This window comes from Colias croceus, chromosome 10 (genome assembly GCF_905220415.1).
Source record: "Colias croceus chromosome 10, ilColCroc2.1".
Classification (NCBI taxonomy): domain Eukaryota; kingdom Metazoa; phylum Arthropoda; class Insecta; order Lepidoptera; family Pieridae; genus Colias; species Colias croceus.
Window position 1 is genome coordinate 1,567,964 of NC_059546.1, and position 18,857 is coordinate 1,586,820.

Sequence of the window (18,857 nt, forward strand, 5' to 3'; positions counted from 1 at the left end):
TAATATGTACGTATCAAAATTGTGTTGATATTTAACCATCGGTATATAATAAAAGACACAAAACTAAATACAATCAGCTTTTATTATAAAATTAAAGAAAAAACAGTCATTAACTCTATCTAGTACTATTCAGCCTTAATTGACTTGAGATCTCCATTTTAGCCTTTTAATTGACAAAACACAAGTAACATTTGAAATTTAACATTTTTTACTTAGACCCGATTTCACCAATATTTTCTAAATCAGAGATTTATTAATCGAGCTTCAAAATAAACATGTATTTTAACATCGTTGTCAACTCTTCAGGTCCCAAGAAGGAAATCTAAGAGCCGATTATCAAATCGGCCTTTAACTGAGCGACTCACGAATCATTCATTCGTATTTTAAACCGCCCGAAACAAAATGTCATAGTTGACAATTCCATAGTTTCGCACATTAGGGCTATTTGTTCTAGTTGTATAATAACTGTCATGTTTGGTAATTCGACTAAATTGAGATGTTCTAATACAGTATAAAATTTAATAATCATGTAGTAACTTTTACGTTTACTGGTTTATATGTCAAACGATTTGGTCGTTACCATGGTTACAAATGTTTGATGTTATTTTAATTTTATTTTGAGTTGAATAAATACAATAATGTTGAAGAAAAATCGCGGTTCAATTTCACTTAGTAGAAGGTAAACTGGATCTGGTTGAAATTACGAAAAAAAATTCGGAGTCCGAAGGAAAGTGGAGAGATCTCATATAAGAAGAGCAATTAACAAGAAAAATAAAGACAAAGATAAAAGAAAGTAAATTAATAGTAAATTCTTGTTCGTAATAACCTAGTATCTAGTAATTTATGATTCTGACAATAAATGTGTGTTTATTATTATAATTGTTATAACCAATTTATTGAATGATGTTGATAGGTACAATCTAAGGGTACAATAAAAATGTTTTATAAGTACACAAGTTTTATTTATTTAAGTAACATGAAAAATTACATATTTCTATAACAATGTCACATTTAAATTAAATTAGGATCATCATCATCGTCAGCCCATATACGTTCTCACTGCTGGAAAATGGGATTGGTAGTGCTCACTTAATTTAAACACGGTAAGGTATCAGGTCATTATCCACCACGCTATCTTATGATATGTCGGTTTCCTCACAATGTTTTTCACCACTGAGCCATCACTGCACTGCACTACAATAAGCAGTTGGTCTGTAGGTGAAACTGATTGATTCCTAAAACAGAATTTAAAATTAAGATAAGTACATTTCATAATCATGAGGAGGCCTGAGCCTTACCTGAGTAGTGGTGAAGTTTACATTTTAAGTACCTATATTGGTATTCAATACTAGATTTGACATGACTCACAGGATTATTATGGTTTAATTGAAAATAATACAGTATGTAGGAAGGAACCTTTTATGCACATAAATATAAATATTACCTCACGAGATAGTTTTACTTACAGATCCGACGGTTATTCGAGTTTATCTTCAATTAATTGCAATACTTCCAAAACCGATTGTTTTGATAAACGAAATCTTGTACTAAAATCAACATCCATCATATTCTACGAAACAATGACGACGTCTTTATAAATTCTGGGCCGTCGCGGTCGCACTATATAATCCAAATTATACAAATCATCCAACACATCTTCATTTTCAAAAATAAAATAGTATGCAGAGTCCATCTTGACAGCAAGAAAACCTCAAATCATTTTTTCTAATCGCTTGTTAAAAATTTAAAGAGCCTCTATGCCAGTAATTATATATGATGCCGTGTTAAGGAAACTAAACCTCGATTAGGTCATGGTGGGACACTCCCTTACATTGATGTCCCGTTAAAAGAGTTAACAGCGTGTTAAACTAACTAACAGAGCTTGGTGAAACTGGGCCTTAAAATCTAATCAATAAAGAAACGAAAGAACAAAACAGCACTTCTGAAAACAAAAATATAAAAAATTTGACAACCGCTCAACTTTATATAAATCACTGGCAATTTTTGCACAGGGGGCGAGAACATTGCAAGCAAACGGGATTAGAACACCCGACACACGTGTAAATTGTCATTCTGTGTAGTTTAGGTGGACAAACCCTACATGCTCTTCGTTTACCCTGACTTGGCTCATGACTTTGGTCACCTTCTTCGATCATATCATCCCCCAGAACTCGCTTTATCACTAGTCGTAACTCCCATGGTAATTGACTGCTGATGACACGTCTTTGCATATGTGGTATCACTAGCGAACGGGCTAATGACTTCAAAAAATCACCTCTATCGGCAACCTATATTCGTAATTCTGAAAGAGGTATGTCTTCGTCTTCAGAACCCGTCGCTGCTAACTTCTTCACAAGTGATTTGACCTTCCTCATTACTGTCTTCTCGAATGGTCCGACTCTCCTGGGAATATTCGTCTTGATCACTATCATGATTTTGTAAAAAATCATTTTCGGAAATCAAAAAGTCATCGCAATCACCTTCGCTGTCTGATTGGTCTGAAGCTAGCATGAGGGCATTGAACTCCTCTTCAAACGATGGACTGTTTAACCGCAGGACTTGTCTTGTTTGTGAATTTGTGGCAGACAATTTACGTTTCCTCTGATTTTCCGCCATTTTGCACTGAAAAACAAAAAAATGGTTTAAAAAACATTTGTATGACAACTAGGGACATTTAGCCTGACAGACTCCTTTAGATTTTGTAAGTGTTTTTACTCACGTGTTTTACAACCGACGACAAGTCCGCCTCGTTCCCCGATCGTTTTAGCACTAAAACCTGTGACTAAAACAGAGGCTACTGAGAAGCGGGGTCGCGGCAGGCGGGGGGAAGTGACCAATTCTGAGAATTTGTAAAACACGCGACGCCTGTGAGACTCCGCGTCACTAGTTAAAGGTTAATCCAAGTTACCCTCTATAGTGTGCTAAATTTCATTGTAATGTGTATGTGTATTTGCGTGAAAGATTAACAAACACACACACATCCCCACAAACTTTCGCATTTATAATAATAGTAGGATACTTTTACGCAAAAGTTATACAGAAAATAGTTTACTGACATGCTTTCGATAGATTAATGAAAAAAAAACTGTCTATATTCAAATCATCTTAAACTTCGTGAATAAAAAGGAAAAGCAAACGAGCTAATTATATTGTCCTCAATAGTCAACTACACAGAGCAAGTAATATAGGTAAGAGACGGCACTCAGTACTTCGATTTCGAGCTCACGCACACCACGTCAACTACCGGGCCGATCGGGATAAAGGGATAGATAATAGCTATAGAACGCAGGGATTACGTATATTATGTCGAGCTATGATAATAATTAATCTGTAAAATTGGTCCTACAGTTCTCGAGATTAACGCGTTCATACAAACTCTTCAATCTTAAATAATAAGTATAGAACTGTGGGTATAAGTTGCTATTATAATGCACGTCTTAAAATATCTGCCCTATGTGGTTTTTGATTCTTTTATGAACACAATCTAATATCTATCAACGCACAGTCCATATCTAACTGTAGTTTGCTTTGAGTGCAAATTTTACTATTAAGTATTACCGGTATTACTTACATTTTTACGCCATTTTTTTATTTTTACGACAATACGACAGGCTCTAGGGCGTCGCAAACATACATAAACTCTCAAACGTAACCCTCCTTCATTTGCAGTCGGGTAATATCTCTTAACCACTTAAAAATCGTTATCTAGGTATGTATGCTTTATGCATGATTACAATTAATTCGAAATTGGTTTGTATTGCGAAGTTAGTAAAAGGTTTAAAAATTAAAACGACTAGGTAAATAATGTACTTTTTATTTTGTTATCTTAATACAAATTTTCAGTATTGTCACATTCTTTGTACATATATTCATAATCAGTTACACATTATGAATTCCTAATATTATGTACGTGTATATTATTTGCAGCACACTTGCTTCCAAAACTCATGTAGTAAAAACAGTTCTTATAAATAAAATACAATAATTATTAATGTACTTAATATCCTCATTTCCTCTGTTTTCCTTTACTCTTCCCAGCATTTCCTTTGTTATTCCCAAACTTATTGAATTTATTAAATTTCCCGGCAAAAGCTCTTGGATTTTTATTTCTAGAATCTTGACTCCGTCCTTGAAATTTGCCGCCATCTTTATTAGGAAATCTTTTGCCTTGAAATTTACCACCTTCTTTGTCTGAAAATCTTTTCTTTCCTTGAAATTTTCCACCATCTTTGTTATTAAATCTATTTTTCCCTTGAAATTTATCAGCTTTCCCTTCATTATCCTGTTTGCCTTGGTATTTCTTTTTGAGTTTCTTGTCCAGACGCATTTTCTTGAAGCCTCTTGGTTGTTCACTATCATCAGATTTTCTTTTTCTTGATGGGTGTGGTGTGAAAAGATCTGAAATTTGATAAAAATATTTCAATCATTCTTAAAAATAATATGAAGGATATCATTTAAGGCAACAATTTCTTTTTTTTTTAATAATCAAAGTTAATCTATACTAATATTATAAAGCTGAAAAGTTTGTTTGTATGTTTGTTTGAACGCGCTAAACTCAGGAACTACTGGTCCTATAACCGATTTGAAAAATTCTTTTGGTGTTAGATAGCCCATTTATCGAGGAAGGCTTTAGGCTACCATATCATCACGCTAAGACCAACAGGAGTGGAGCACTGCGGGTAAAACCGCAAGGCACAGCTAGTAAACAAATATAATTATTAAAATAACAATTACCTTGCTCGGGTTCAGCTCCAACCTCTTGTCTGTAATAATCTGCATCATCTTCTTGTTCTTCTCCATTCTGAGTTTCAGCCGCTGCTAACTCCATTAACCTAAAATACGATATCAGTTTAGCAACCAGTTAGCTTGATAATAATAATTATTGTAATCTATTATACATATAATAAAATCGTAGAAAAGTCAAAACTGTACATTGAATATTTTTTTAAATAAAACTTGGAGCGTGATCTACAATAGATACCGAAGCCAAAAATATAGCTTTTAAAATTTTTGTCTGTATGTACGTCCGGGCTAATCTCAAGAAGTACTGCATGGATTTACTTCAAATTTGGTACAGAGATAGCTTTACACCTGATGAAGGACATAGGATAGGTTTTATCCCGGAAATACCACGGGAACGGGGGCTTGTCAAAGAAAAACCAGCATGGGTTTTTCTTTGACTACGCGGGCGAAGCCGCATGCGGAAAGCTAGTATAAAATATAAAAAGTAACAATCCTGTTGATCACTTACCTTTGATTCTCAGTCAGTTCTTTCTTCTTCTTGATTCCTTCTAGAGCCTTCTGTTTCAACTCTTCCTTCTCTTTCTGTTTCCGTTTAACATTCTCTTCTTGTTGTGATTTCCGTTTTTCCTTTAGCTTCCTGCAATTTAAAACAAAATTATAATACCTAATTACTATAACTATGTTCCAACTTCCAATCTTATTAGAATACGATCTTTTGATATAAAGCGGTAAAATATGATGTGAATTGTAAGCAAATAGTAACGTTGTCATGCCGCGAGAATGACGTATACAAATTCTGTAGCTAGCCAAGTGGCTTTCTGTTAGCGTAACGTTCAATAGAATTGACTACGAATGTATGAGATTGACGTAAGCTGTAGATAAACGTATCTACATCTATCTAGAAAGCCACTTGGCTAGGCGGGCTGTTCTGTTCGGTATCCAAACAGCATTTAAACCAAATTATACAACTTAATTTCATTAATTTCATACCTCTTCTCTTCTCTCTTCTTCTTAATGAATGCCTTTTCTTCTTCTGTCTTCTCAACAAGCTCGTGGAATAGAACCTCTCCATCCATAAGACCATCTTCAACCTAAAAAAACGAGGGTATAAGACAATTTAAGAAAAAAATTAAATCAATCAACTTTTACATTTAAATAATGATAAATTACAAGAAAATAAATGTTTCAGTAAAATTAAAGTGTATGCCTTTCATCATCTTTATAAATGTACCTTTATTAATTGCAAAGTCATCCTTGGTCCCAGTTCTACCAATCTAATTGCTGACTGTGAGTTCTCCGCAGCACCTCTGGAGGCCAAACTCTGTGGTAGCGTCACTTGGTTGTTTGCGTCATCTTCAAACTCACTCTCTGATAAAAGTGCTGCCCTAATATATAACAAATAAGTTATTAACTTATAATAAAGGACAAAATTTGCCAAAAAGTTCAGAGAAGTAAATAGATGATTTTCGTAACTAAAAATGAGCGTAAGGGTCAACTCACACCAAAAGAGCGTCGAAGCGCAGCGAAGTTTCCGAGTCATATGAATTTTAACTTTATTGTCATTACTATAAAACTTATTATCGCCTGAGAATCTCGAGCCCGCGGCGCCGCGGGCATCCGCGCGACTCGTTCGAGTTTCTCATGCGATAATAAGTATTATAGTAATGAAAATGAAGTTAAAATTCATATGGCACTGAAACTGCGCTCCGCTTCGCTGCGCTTCGACGCTCTTTTGGTGTGAGTTGACCCTAAGAGTAGAGCACAGGTATCAGAAGTGAAACTTCTTTGCAAAGATTTGCAGATACCAAAATCGTCACCTTCCTCCTTGACATAAAGTGAAGTCCCATGTCCCCTAGTGGGGTAAGGGGCAGATACATTATACATCTGTTTCACTGATCGATTTTCTTTAGCGACAAGAAGGTGATCAGCCTTCTGTGTCCTACCAGACTGAGACATTTTCTTTTCTTCGTCTCCACCGGGAATCGAACCCAGGCCCCCTCGGTGCCATGCTCACGCGTCAACCACTGTACCAAGGAGGCGGTCAATCCTTCTTGAAATGACGTGACCTTTATATAACTCTAAATGCGCATATAGAAGTTTCACCTCAAAACCTTATAAATAAATTGAATTGTTTATTTAACACAATAAAAATTAAATTTTGTAATGTTGTGTGTATTTGCATAATTGAAGAAAAAAATAAAAAGAGAAACTTACTTATCAAAAAACTCTGATATATCCTTACAGCGATTGAGGTTTGGAATTTTTCCTTGCACCATCTAAATAAAAAGAATTTTGGTGTTAAATTAATATAGTTACAAGTAAAGGAAACAGACCTGGTTCTATGGGTATGATTACAAACATAGGGTACATATTTTGTCAATCCATACTAATATTATAAATGCGAAAGTAACTCTGTCTGTCTGTCTGTTAATCACGCCATAACTACTGAACCAATTTGCATGAAATTTGGTATAGATATATTTTGATACCTGAGAAAGGACATAGGCTACTTTTTACCCCGGGAAATACGATAGGTTTTATCCCGGAAATCCCACGGGAACTATGCGGGTTTTTCTTTGACTGCGCGGGTGAAGCTAGTGGTGAATATACGGGATCTTTGTTCTAATTCAACAATTAATTTTTCTAAACATTGCATCTGACTATATTATGAGTAAAATTTGGATTTAATGAGTAATATAAAAATAAAAGAAAGTAAAAACATACCTTTTTAATTCCTTTGTTCAAACCAACAGGGATTGCTCTTATCACATAATGCCTAAAATCTATCAACTTTGTAGCTGGATTATAATTCATTAGAACACAGCGTCTGATGTTTTTTAACTTTACCTGAAATTAGAAATATTTAGTTTGTGTCAAATATATATTCATTTAAAGGAAGAAGTTATAAATAGATTGTATAGTGGAAAGTACTGCCTTTTCTGTAATATCAATATTACATAGAGAGTTATTAAAAAGTAAGGTAAGACAGATAAAAAGGTCCATTCATTTTTTTTATAAATTAATTATCTTTAAAGTACTTTGTATTTTCTATAATCTCACAAATTCAGTAATAATTATGAAAATAAAATCAAATAACTTACAGTAGTGATATTGATTGTAGGGAACATATTCTGGAACATTGTAGCCATGAGTTTCATGTGCATTCCTTCTCCAGAAAAGCTATTGAGAACTATCAATGGTGCATTTTGGAAGGCTCTGGCGTTCACATATTGTTTTCTGAGCGATGACACAACATCTCTTGATAAACTGAACTATATTTATGAAAATAATAAATTAAATTGTATGATTAATAACAATATATTAGCAGCAACAGAAAAAAGGTATTTTAATTATAGAAACACAAAAACTCAGATTTAAGAAGGTAAATAATATATTTATATTACTAAATTTATTATTAATAACTCAGGCCCCGGAACCACAGACACAATAGAAAATCTATTGTGTCAATCAATAGAAAATCTATTGTGTCGTGGACCGATCGGGCCGCTTGGGGCTCAATGGGTTAAATTAATTTTCAATAGGCAAACATAAATTTAGTAAATTTAAAATACACGAAAACAAGACAGAATGATATAAGTGTGTGTAAAAAGATTATTACATTATGAATCCTGAAAGTAAGTGTTGGTCCACGGGGCAATCTAGCCAGTCTCATGTATGAACCCAGCTCTGTTTCTGTGAATACCATCATATGTGACACATGCAGATATCCAGACACTGATAAGAAATCCTTAATAGTGTTTTTCTTTCGCTCCTAAAAGGTAAAAATAACATGTAAACACATAATTTCATATTCTCTGGTACAATTATAAAATTAATAGCTTGAATATCACGTAAAAAACATAAAAACAAGACATAAGTAAAACAAAAGATTACCTTTAATTGTGATGCAGTAAATGGTTCCATTATTTTTCTAAAATCTTTTGTAAGATCCATGAGATCTTTTGAACATTGTCCTCTGTGAATTACGAAGGAATGCGGAGCTTTTACTACATGCTCTGGTTCAAGCGCTTGCTTAGTGGCTGTATTCTTTTTAACACATTTTCCCTTACGTTTACCCATAGTGAAATAATTTTATTTTAACTATGTATACGATGTTCTCGGAACGTAAACAAAACGTGCGTATTTGAGGTTAGAAATACTGTCACAGTCACATTGACGTTGAGTGTCGACGATGACAAATGTTTTTTTTAAACTGTTTTTGTAAAAGTAAGGGAGCAATCTAAGCAAAGTATTTTAAATGTTCGAGAAACCACACTGCGTTAGTTTTCAGCACGATTACAAGATTTGCATTGCGATTGGCACTGTATATAATTATGAAGTAGCTAAATTTAATCCGTTATAAAACTATAAGTACTACATAGGTACTAAAAGTATTTGTGAATTATCCCTGGTAATGGTCACAATGTTAGTGTTGAGTCTTTAATTTCAAATATTTTTTGATCTTGTTACTTAGCTTAAAAAGTTTCTTGGTAGAGCTTTTGGGGACGTATTTATTTAAGAAACTTATATCTATGAACTAGGTAGGTATCGAGACAATTTTCATATTATACTCCCTCTCTAGTTTCTAGTGGTTTATATTTAAGTTAGGTTTATATTTTCCTGATTGACATGCTATAATATAATGCACCCTGCACCTAATAAAATTAACTGGCTAAATGCTAATCAGTTCATAAGTTGCTTGACATGACAACTATACACACCAAATACACACACTATGCAAATAAATAAATAATTTATTTATTTATTATAATAAATCTTAAGAATATTAATATTAAAGGTATAACGGGTTATTGACAAATAAAAATGCTGCAAAACAAATCAAAACAGCTTTATTTCCTGCTGGTTCTTGAAATATCCCATACTTGCACATGAAACTAATCTAATTTACACAAGTCTCTTGCCCTATTGTTTGTTCACATGTCATCCAAACCCTTATGTGAAACTAGAATGCTACATAAAATTGTCATTATGATTATTGCTGTGTACTTACATCACAATAAGGTCTACGAAAGAAAAAGTGAATCTCCAAAGGCTTTCGAAAAAATCTATATTAAGCTCACTTTAATGAATAGAATTCCTTCAATAATTATTACAATATAAACCTATTATAGTGTAATAAAACTTAATACTACGACTTTAGATAGACAGGAATTTGGTAACAAATGTGCTGGTTAAACTAAACGACATTCAAATATGCACCAATGAAAATAAAGGATTTTTTTATTGGCTATCAACTATTTAATGAACTTTGTTGATAATTTACAAACACATAGGTAATATTATAAGTGGGATGCAATATCGCGATAAAGCTGAGCAGTATAATATCTTTAAATGTTAAAAAAATCGTTTCAAAATGTACATTTCATGAAGCATTTGTTTACAAGGACTGTATTGTGCAAAAAATAACTTCTCAAATACCATAAGATTTGAACATTAAGAGCAGTAATGTTTAATTTAAATTATCATTGATGAGCCCATAAAAACTTTTACCAACCTGCTCTCAAAATAAAATATAAAGAACCTCATTAACATGTTTTAATAAAAAGGAAGAATAGAAGAAATTGTTACAAAATAAACAGATAAATGAAAAACAATTAGCAACCGTCAATGTCGAGGAACTATTACAATATACATAGAGAACCTACCACAAGTTGATTCCCTTAGCAACTCTTTTGGGCTTTCATTTCTCGATGTTTGAAAAACAATTGATAAGTATGATACAAAGAAGGTGGTCATATATTCACTTCTAAATCATAAATTATGGAGTTAATTATTATTAAAAACTTGTGGTAGGTTCACGATATAGACAAAATGTTGTGGATCCAAGAATATAAAAAGCCCCTATTTACCCTATCAATTTAACTATTATCTATAGACCATCCTATTCTATCTTTAGTTAAATACCATATTAATTTTAATAGAATAACCACAAAACCGTAGATTGCACATCCGATGCCAATGTATCCATCGACTAAGATTGACTAATTCTCTTTAATGGCAGTCAGACATGCTTAAAAACTTTAGTATTATTTGAAACGAAGACTTGAGATTTTATAGTATGTATTTAACTTAAATTAGTACCTAGTATTTACTGACTTTCAATATAGTACTAAAGTTTTTCAAGTGTAAGTGCTGATTTACACAGGGTCAGTAACTGACTACAAATTCGAGGCAAATCAGTGCTGACCCGAAATAAAACCCTGTGTAAACAGATTTGAAGTCAGTACAGAGGCTTGAAGTCTATGTAAAACAGTTAAAGTCAGTCGCGACGCCGAATTTTGGCGCCGCGACTGACTTGTCTACTGACCCTGTGTAAATCAGCACTAAAAGTCGTACTATATATTATGCTGTTTAATTTGAAATTTATACCATTTGGATACGTGTTACATTAAAGGCTTTCTCCAATAAAATAATTTCGAACTCGTTTCGCGTATGACCAAAAATGTTGCCATACAAATAAATACATAAAGTACGACACGTAAATTATTTAAAACATCCAAATTACTACACGTAATGATTACTTAGTCCCGCTTTGGGATATTCATGAGAATGAAGTGATACTTAAAGTGTAAACCTATAACTGTATTAGATACATAGCCGTATTAGTACACAATTTTGAAAGTGACAAAGCTAAGAACACGCAAGTTTTAGTGAAAATTGTGACATCTACAATACACACGCAATATCTATAATATACGATACGTGTGGTTTAAAATTTATTAAGTAAATTGTCAAAACATTAATTATTGTGGCATGTGAGTTTTCGATGTTACTACCACAAAATTAATTAAATGAAATGTTAAAAAAGGGCTATTTTTAGAACAGGTTCCACATTTCAGTTATGAATTATTGAAATATGGATGTATTCGTTGTTTCATGCAGTTTTGCTGCACATTTGAGATTTTTAATATATGAAATTTTTAATTATTTATAAAGGCGACAAGACCATAGAACATTTTAGTCGTATCTATTACATCACACTTTGTAATTCATAAAATGTGACCCTGAACCCTGATTCAAATTAAGCCAAGGTAAGATCATCACAAGTATAATATCAATAAATAAACGCAATGAAATGATAAAAAAAATATTGTAACAAACAGTAAGTAGTGTTGTTAGAATTAAAACAATTGACAATATTAAATATATCTATCAATACTGACAGACAATTATTTTCTCTATATGTGCTTTAAATATATCCATGGAAAAACCCTAAGAGATAAGCGTTAATAGCGTAACTATGGAGGTTAACACAAATAATCAATTTTCATTAAAAAATTATGATTATTTGTCAAACATTAATTGAGGTCAAACAAGCTTCAATATGCAATTGAATCTTGTTTTTATAGTGCCAGAATAGGGCACAGATTAAGACTTATTGCCTCGTTGTTAACCTTCAACTTTGGTGACACTTATATTGGGGTTGCCAAGTTCAAAAATATTTGAACACCATTATTTGTTATCTGTGGTCGCCAAAGTGCAGGATATCTTGATACTAAGATGATGGTTGTATCACAAATGCGAGTGGTCGTTTTGTCGTTTAATGCTGATCCATCTGAAATACAATATAGACACATTATTTAACAGATTGTGTAGCAAAATATAAACAATTCTGAAAGTTATTTAAAATATAAATTAAATAAGAAGATAATATACTCTCTGTGTAGTAAAATAAAATAAAATTCCTCATTTTCTATTTTATATCACTGGTATGTAAATTAATAAACAAAGTGTGTTTATTTATTCTTCAAAATGACAGTAGAGTAATTTATAGAATGACTTTTGAATCTGGAGGCTAGAGAATAATTTAGGATACTCTTTCATAGAAAAAAAAGAATTTTAAATAATAGAAAAAAGTCGATTTCGAGGCGTGATTCGAACCCGCGGAATTTACTGGGGGAAACATGCGGGTTCGATACCCGCTTCGTGATCAAATGCCGTAACACTAAAATATCAAATTGTCAAACAACTTCCTAAAACCGCGCGAACGCAGTCACGGCCGGAAAACTAGTAAAACATATTAATGGTAATACACTCACTTGTTCTTGACCGTTCGTCTCCTGGGACTTCATGACGTCTGGCAGGTCTGGCGGTGAGGAGTATGGGGTCAGATCCAGGGCTTCAAATTCACCATTTTCTTTCCTGGAATAAAAGGGTTAAATGTATGAATGCAATTCTCATTGTTGTAATGAATATTTTGTTATGAAAAATAATGAAACTTGTCCTAGCTTACATCATAAATTGTAAACTTTATTTGGATGTGGAATACAGCTTAGTTTCCATAACATTAGTTAAAAATCCTCTAAAATTATAAGATATAAGATGAATTTATTGTTCTATGGTACATTTTTTTCTCAATTTATCAGTTAATATGCATAACCAAAATGCAAAATTCTATATGATACAGAATTAGCCAGGTGAACTTTCTCTTGACTTTTTTATGGGGATAGCCGAATACACCCAGAGCTACAATGTCATCCACCACTCATAACAAACAATTAAAAGTAAAGCAATGAAAATATCTCAAATATAAATTATTAGAGGGCAAATACTATGAATAATTATATCCAAAAGTATCATTATCTCTGTAATAATATATAACATAAATAATAACCTTTCTTTCTTTCTAAAGTTTATTATCAATCTAGGTATATGGTCAAGATTAAATAATCTTATCAATACTCATTTAAAAGTGGACATTGAACATATCAAATAAAAAATTATTAATAATAACATGTTTCTGATAAAATTGAGCATTATTATTAAATAAAATATATGGAAAATATATCTAAAAAGCCTTATTCTTACTTTTTAAATACCAACAGACCTTTATAAAAAGTATCATAAACAACAGAGAACAAAAACATACTGACCATATGTTTCAATACTTGACTATAAACAGCATTACAATTTAACTATTTGTTATTTAATATTATTATAAATTAAAAACCTTAGAGCAAGTCCGATAGGAGCAGGGCATTGTGCTTTAGCAGTCACAGAGGTCAAACCATATTCAGCTAAGGTCTTTTCATCCTCCATCAACTGACTGTCCTTGTTGAATAACATTTGGCTGGGCGGTGCCACTTTCAGAATACCTACAAAAACAATACATTAATTAAACTATACAAACATAACAGTGCACAAACAAGCGCTGGAATTAATATATAGCTGTATAAGATGAAAATATTAGCGAAATGATAATATTTTGCTGAGTTGGGCTTAATAAAATGCAACTATTTGCTTCAATACATTAACTTTGGAATTATGAGCACATTAAGTACATTTCTCTTTGATGCATGACGAAGAAAACACCGTGTAATACGCGATTTAAGCGTCAGACAATGTCTTGCTACTAAAAATAGATTTATTCTATAGTATTACAATACCTACGCACCTTCAATCATTTTTTTCAGTTCTAATACAGTCGTTGTATCCTTTGCATCTGTGAAGATGGTTAACTTTTTTCGCCTAATCATTAAAAAGACATCCTGAAAACAAAAACCGTTTTGAGGTTACATATAGGGAATCGTCTATCTAACACCCACACAACGATTTCAAAGAATAAATCATGTTTTTCAGTACATGGAAAGTTTAAATATGATTCTCACCATGTTTAAATTATAATTAAAAACTATAAACTAGTTATTTTTATAAAAAAACGCTTTTAGGCGTACAAGCAAAATTAAATATCGGATGACAACTAAATAAATACAGATGATAAATATTTTTGTCGATGACTAGCCGAACACTAGCCGAATCAGTTTAAAAATTCGAAGTGTCTAGTCACAGTGTCTAGTCGTCCGCTAAACGGATGAATAAAATAAATTAGTTGTCCGATTACCGGATGAATAAAATAATTTAATCGTCCGAGATATTCGCCCTCAATTCGTTTAGGTTAGGTTAGCCGTTAGGTTAAGTTAGGTTAGGTTTCTTAAAAAAAACTACACAGAAATAGGAGCCCCACGAAGCGGGGCTCCGTCGACGCGCAAAAAAAAATCAAGTTTAGGTTAGGTTAGCCGTTAGGTTAGGTTTCTTAAAAAAAAAATACTCAGAAATAGGAGCCCCGCGAAGCGGGGCTCCGTCAACGCGCAAAAAAAATCAAGTTTAGGTTAGGTTAGGTTAGGTTAGGTTTCTTAAAAAAAAAACTATACAGAAATAGGAGCCCCGCGAAGCGGGGCTCCGTCGACGCGCGAAAAAAATATCAAATACCTGCGTGTGCCGCGGCAGCGGCCGGCGAGTGCCAGAAACGACTTTAGGGCGATTCCCACTCAAATAAAAAAAAACTACGTAGGTTTTCACAACTTGTTTGTATTTTATGTATCGTAAAATTTTTGTTACTATCGTCTAATGCTTAGTTAAAATGATTTTACACCAATTCCATACATTTTGAGGTTAGAATAGGAAAATTGATTTTTCTCCAAAACTATTGGTTTCCTAACTTTCCCCTTTTGGTGGGAGGGTCCCCCCTCTCCTCCCCCCACAAAAAATCTATAATACGCGCGGCAGTTCTCTAAAGAAACCCCGATAACCTAACTATATAGGTAAATAGATGTTATCGGACGATTAAATTATTTTATTCATCCGGTAATCGGACAACTAATTTATTTTATTCATCCGTTTAGCGGACGACTAGCCTTAGATTACAAAATAAAGTACAGATGGAGCATGACAACCGCCCGTCGCCCTTGTCAAAGAAAATACGAAATCAAAAACAAATACGTCCGCGTCGCTGCACCAGTGCTATAGCTGTGGCTATAGCGCATATAGTGTCATGCAATACGTCAAAAAGGGTTTGCAATTTAAGTAAAAAAATGCCGTCTTGTGATAATAAAACGCTGTAAAATTTGTTCCCAAAAACAAAAAAAAAGATAAAACATCGTTTCACAGGTTTTCTGTAGATAATTTGGCTGATTTATTTCTTTAATACCTACGAATAATAATTTTACAGATATTTATGAATACAAAACTTCAACGTATGTTGCCAGTATTTTGAAAATGAATTTATGTCATCCCTCAAACAAAATATCCAGGGATACGAAAATTTAAATATTTATGATTTATGGTTTATTACTATTGGATTATGTTTATTAATGATATGGAATAACTGATTTTTTAGGAAGAATGCTCCCGCAATTCCAGTGTATTATGTTCGAAGCCATTGTTATGAATTGTGTTACTAATCATTTTACTAGGTAAAGCAACGTTGGACGGTCTTAATGTTTTACTCTATTTTAATAAATTTATTAATGTGTAGAGGGGTTGTGAACTCAAAGACTATTCGGATCGTAATAATTTTATTTGCACACAATACCCTACAATACCCGTATTTATACAAAAATCGACCAAAAACAAAACCAATCAGAATTCTAATTTTGAAATTGAAATTTAGAATGCGCTCTGATTATGAAAAAGAATGCGCCGGCCTGTACACAATATGATATATATAAACTCTATGCATGTCTCCCATAGTGTCCCCCCTCAAGCGAAGCGAACATTTTTCTTGACGACGCGTCCACTTCTTGTAGTGTAGGGACGTGCCTTGTCCGTGTTGTAGTCTGTAGCAGGAACTGACGACGTATCACTCGTAGGTGTAGGTGTAGATGCTACTGCTGTGCTTGCCATACCTTCAACCTCTTCGTTTAATATGTATGCAGGCTTGAGTCTGTCAATTGATACTACTGTAGTCCGAAGTGGTAACTGTATTTGGTAGTACTTGTCGTAGCGCTTCAGTACTTCATAAGGGCCGTCATACGGCGGAGTGAGTGGTGCTCGAACTGTATCGTTCCGTATGAATACATGAGTACACGTAGACAAATCCTTGTAAATAAATGTTGCTCGATTTGCGGGGGATCGTTTAGTCGGTGTGAGTATAGCCATAGTTTCTGTCAGGCGTTTCACGTAGTCAGCGTCTTCAATGCCCGTCCGTGTAGGCACGAAGAAATCGGAGGGCATGCGCAGTGTAGTGCCGTAGGTCATCATAGCTGGACTCAAGTTGTTATCTTCTCTTATAGCTGTGCGTAAACCCAGCAGTACTGTCGGTAGTTCGTCTGTCCATTGACAAGTACTGCCGCGAGCTATGAGCGCGGCTTTCATAGTGCGATGCCATCGTTCGATTTGCCCATTTGCTTGAGGGTGAAATGCCGTAGTGCGTATTCTTGTAACCCCAAATCTTTTCATGAGTGCCATAAATAAAGCAGATTCAAATTGTCGGCCTTGATCGGTAGATATGCGTAGCGGGCAGCCGAAGCGTGCAATCCAGTTCTCGTACAATGCTTTCGCGACGACTTCGGCAGTTATTTCTTGAATTGGAACTGCTTCAGGCCATTTTGTAAGACGATCAATGATGGTAACACAGTATCGGTAATCTCTTGAGAGTCGTAGTGGACCGACTTTAATCTATGTGTATGTGTTCGAAGCGTTGCGAAGGCGGGAACTCTGCTAATGGAGTGACGACGTGCCGGTGAACTTTTGCTCGTTGACAGCTGATACAAGACTTGGCCCATAACGTAGCGTCTTTATTCATAGCTGGCCAGAAAAACGATGTTATTAGCTTCCGAGTAGCTCTAATACCAGGGTGGCATAGTCCGTGTTGAGCGTTAAATGCCATATAACGGTATGCCTTCGGTAGAAAGGGACGGGGCGATGCGCTTGATAGCTCGCACGTGATTGGTCGATCGAGTCCGGGTAGCGTGACTTCACCGAATGTTAAATTTGTTTGAGTTTTTAACTTTCTGAGCTCTTCGTCGTTACTTTGGTCGATGGCTAACTGCTTGTAGTCGATTACATTAGGGCATTGGATCTCTTCGATGCGTGACAACGGTCGGCGACTGTGTTCTCTTCTCCTTTGATGTACTTGATACTCGAACAGAATTGACTTATGTAATACAGCCGCGTATATTGCTAATAATTCGCGAAAATACACGCTGTAGCGACATTGCGTAGCACTCATTACTTTAGAGAAAAAGGCTAGCGGTTTCCATCAATCTTTTGTTGAAGTACAGCGCCGAGACTATGATCCGAGGCGTCAGTCATGATGGCAAGGGAGCAGCCAGGAATGGGAAAACATAATGTTGTCGCTTCTGTGATGCTTTGTCGGCATTTCTCAAAAGCTTCAATTGCTGCAGTAGTCCATTCGATAGGCGTTTTGTCGTTCTTCTTTTTATTATGTAGATACTTGTTTAATTCATTTTGTAGATGTGCTTGGTTCGGTAGGCAGTCTCTGTAAAAGATAGTAGCAGCCTGGACTGGATGGAGACGGGGGCCAGCTCGCAGTGCTTTTCTTCATGATGTAGTTAGTCTTTTTCTTCCATGTTTTCTTTTTGCTCCGTCGGAGGTCACCAACTGTAGAGGGGTTGTGAACTCAAAGACTATTCGGATCGTAATAATTTTATTTGCACACAATACCCGTATTTATACAAAAATCGACCTAAAACAAAACCAATCAGAATTCTAATTTTGAAATTGAAATTTAGAATGCGCTCTGATTATGAAAAAGAATGCGCCGGCCTGTACACAATATGATATATTATATAAACTCTATGCATGTCTCCCATAAATGTAACTATAATTTCCATTAATTCACAATTTTGTGTATCACTAGACTGAGATTTGTATGCACAACCATTGTCAGGTGTAGGCATTTGGCACTCTTTAAGCAAAGCCTCATGAGCAGCTCTATCATAGCCTTGACTCCTTTTAGATGGAGAGCGTTGTTTTTTAAAAACAGTTTTTTATAAGATTTATTTAAATTAGCATTTTGTAATGGATGTTTTGGTGAGACTTGCAATGTTGAAGTGGTGAGCACTTCAGCATAAGGTTTTTTTGATTGTGGGTGTAATTTCAGTGCCTCTCCATATGACAAGCTCTTTTGAGCCATAGTATGTTAAATTTGTTTTTGGCGATTATATTCAGGACGGTTTTTATTATTTGCAAAATGAAAACCAGAGCACATTATACACAATGCACCATCCTCCACCACCTGATGGAATACCTCTTACTAACCCTATCCTAGAAACATGAAAACTTGGGATTTTTGCTTGTAAATTAAATGTCTCTAAGGATTTATTATTAATGAATGAATTAGCATCTTGTGC

At 34.2% G+C, this 18,857-nt stretch overlaps 3 protein-coding genes across 3 annotated transcripts; all 3 read right to left on the reverse strand.

The window, feature by feature from the left end:
- Window positions 1-3,911: 3,911 nt before the first annotated feature.
- LOC123694924 (protein Peter pan) lies at window positions 3,912-8,894 on the reverse strand. The gene is made up of 10 exons (XM_045640555.1): window positions 8,638-8,894; window positions 8,363-8,515; window positions 7,845-8,015; window positions 7,468-7,590; window positions 6,958-7,019; window positions 5,975-6,128; window positions 5,734-5,834; window positions 5,252-5,380; window positions 4,735-4,832; window positions 3,912-4,398 (listed from the first exon to the last, which is right to left on the reverse strand). Exons 1-10 carry the CDS (start codon window positions 8,821-8,823, stop codon window positions 4,007-4,009), a joined length of 1,569 nt encoding a protein of 522 aa, XP_045496511.1. The 5' UTR covers window positions 8,824-8,894; the 3' UTR covers window positions 3,912-4,006.
- Window positions 8,895-9,576: 682 nt separating this feature from the next.
- LOC123694951 (elongin-B) lies at window positions 9,577-14,433 on the reverse strand. Its single transcript, XM_045640601.1, has 5 exons — window positions 14,373-14,433; window positions 14,159-14,252; window positions 13,715-13,859; window positions 12,804-12,906; window positions 9,577-12,319 (listed from the first exon to the last, which is right to left on the reverse strand). Exons 1-5 carry the CDS (start codon window positions 14,373-14,375, stop codon window positions 12,305-12,307), a joined length of 360 nt encoding a protein of 119 aa, XP_045496557.1. The 5' UTR covers window positions 14,376-14,433; the 3' UTR covers window positions 9,577-12,304.
- A 1,809-nt stretch (window positions 14,434-16,242) lies between these two features.
- On the reverse strand, window positions 16,243-16,857 carry LOC123695179. The gene has a single exon (XM_045640938.1). The coding sequence runs from the start codon at window positions 16,855-16,857 to the stop codon at window positions 16,243-16,245; it is 615 nt and encodes a 204-aa protein (XP_045496894.1).
- Between the last annotated feature and the right edge of the window lie 2,000 nt (window positions 16,858-18,857).

Coding starts and splice junctions, on each gene's coding strand:
- LOC123694924 (XM_045640555.1), bottom strand. CDS start 8,823: ATGGGTAAACGTAAGGGAAAATGTGTTAAAAAGAATACAGCCACTAAG. Junction 8,516..8,637: donor TTACTGCATCACAATTAAAG/GTAATCTTTTGT, acceptor TTTACCTTTTAG/GAGCGAAAGAAAAACACTAT. Junction 5,381..5,733: donor AAGAAGAGAGAAGAGAAGAG/GTATGAAATTAA, acceptor TTTAAATTGCAG/GAAGCTAAAGGAAAAACGGA.
- LOC123694951 (XM_045640601.1), bottom strand. Junction 13,860..14,158: donor ACTGAAAAAAATGATTGAAG/GTGCGTAGGTAT, acceptor TTGTTTTTGTAG/GTATTCTGAAAGTGGCACCG. Junction 12,907..13,714: donor CCTATCGGACTTGCTCTAAG/GTTTTTAATTTA, acceptor CTTTTATTCCAG/GAAAGAAAATGGTGAATTTG.
- LOC123695179 (XM_045640938.1), bottom strand. CDS start 16,857: ATGAAAGCCGCGCTCATAGCTCGCGGCAGTACTTGTCAATGGACAGAC.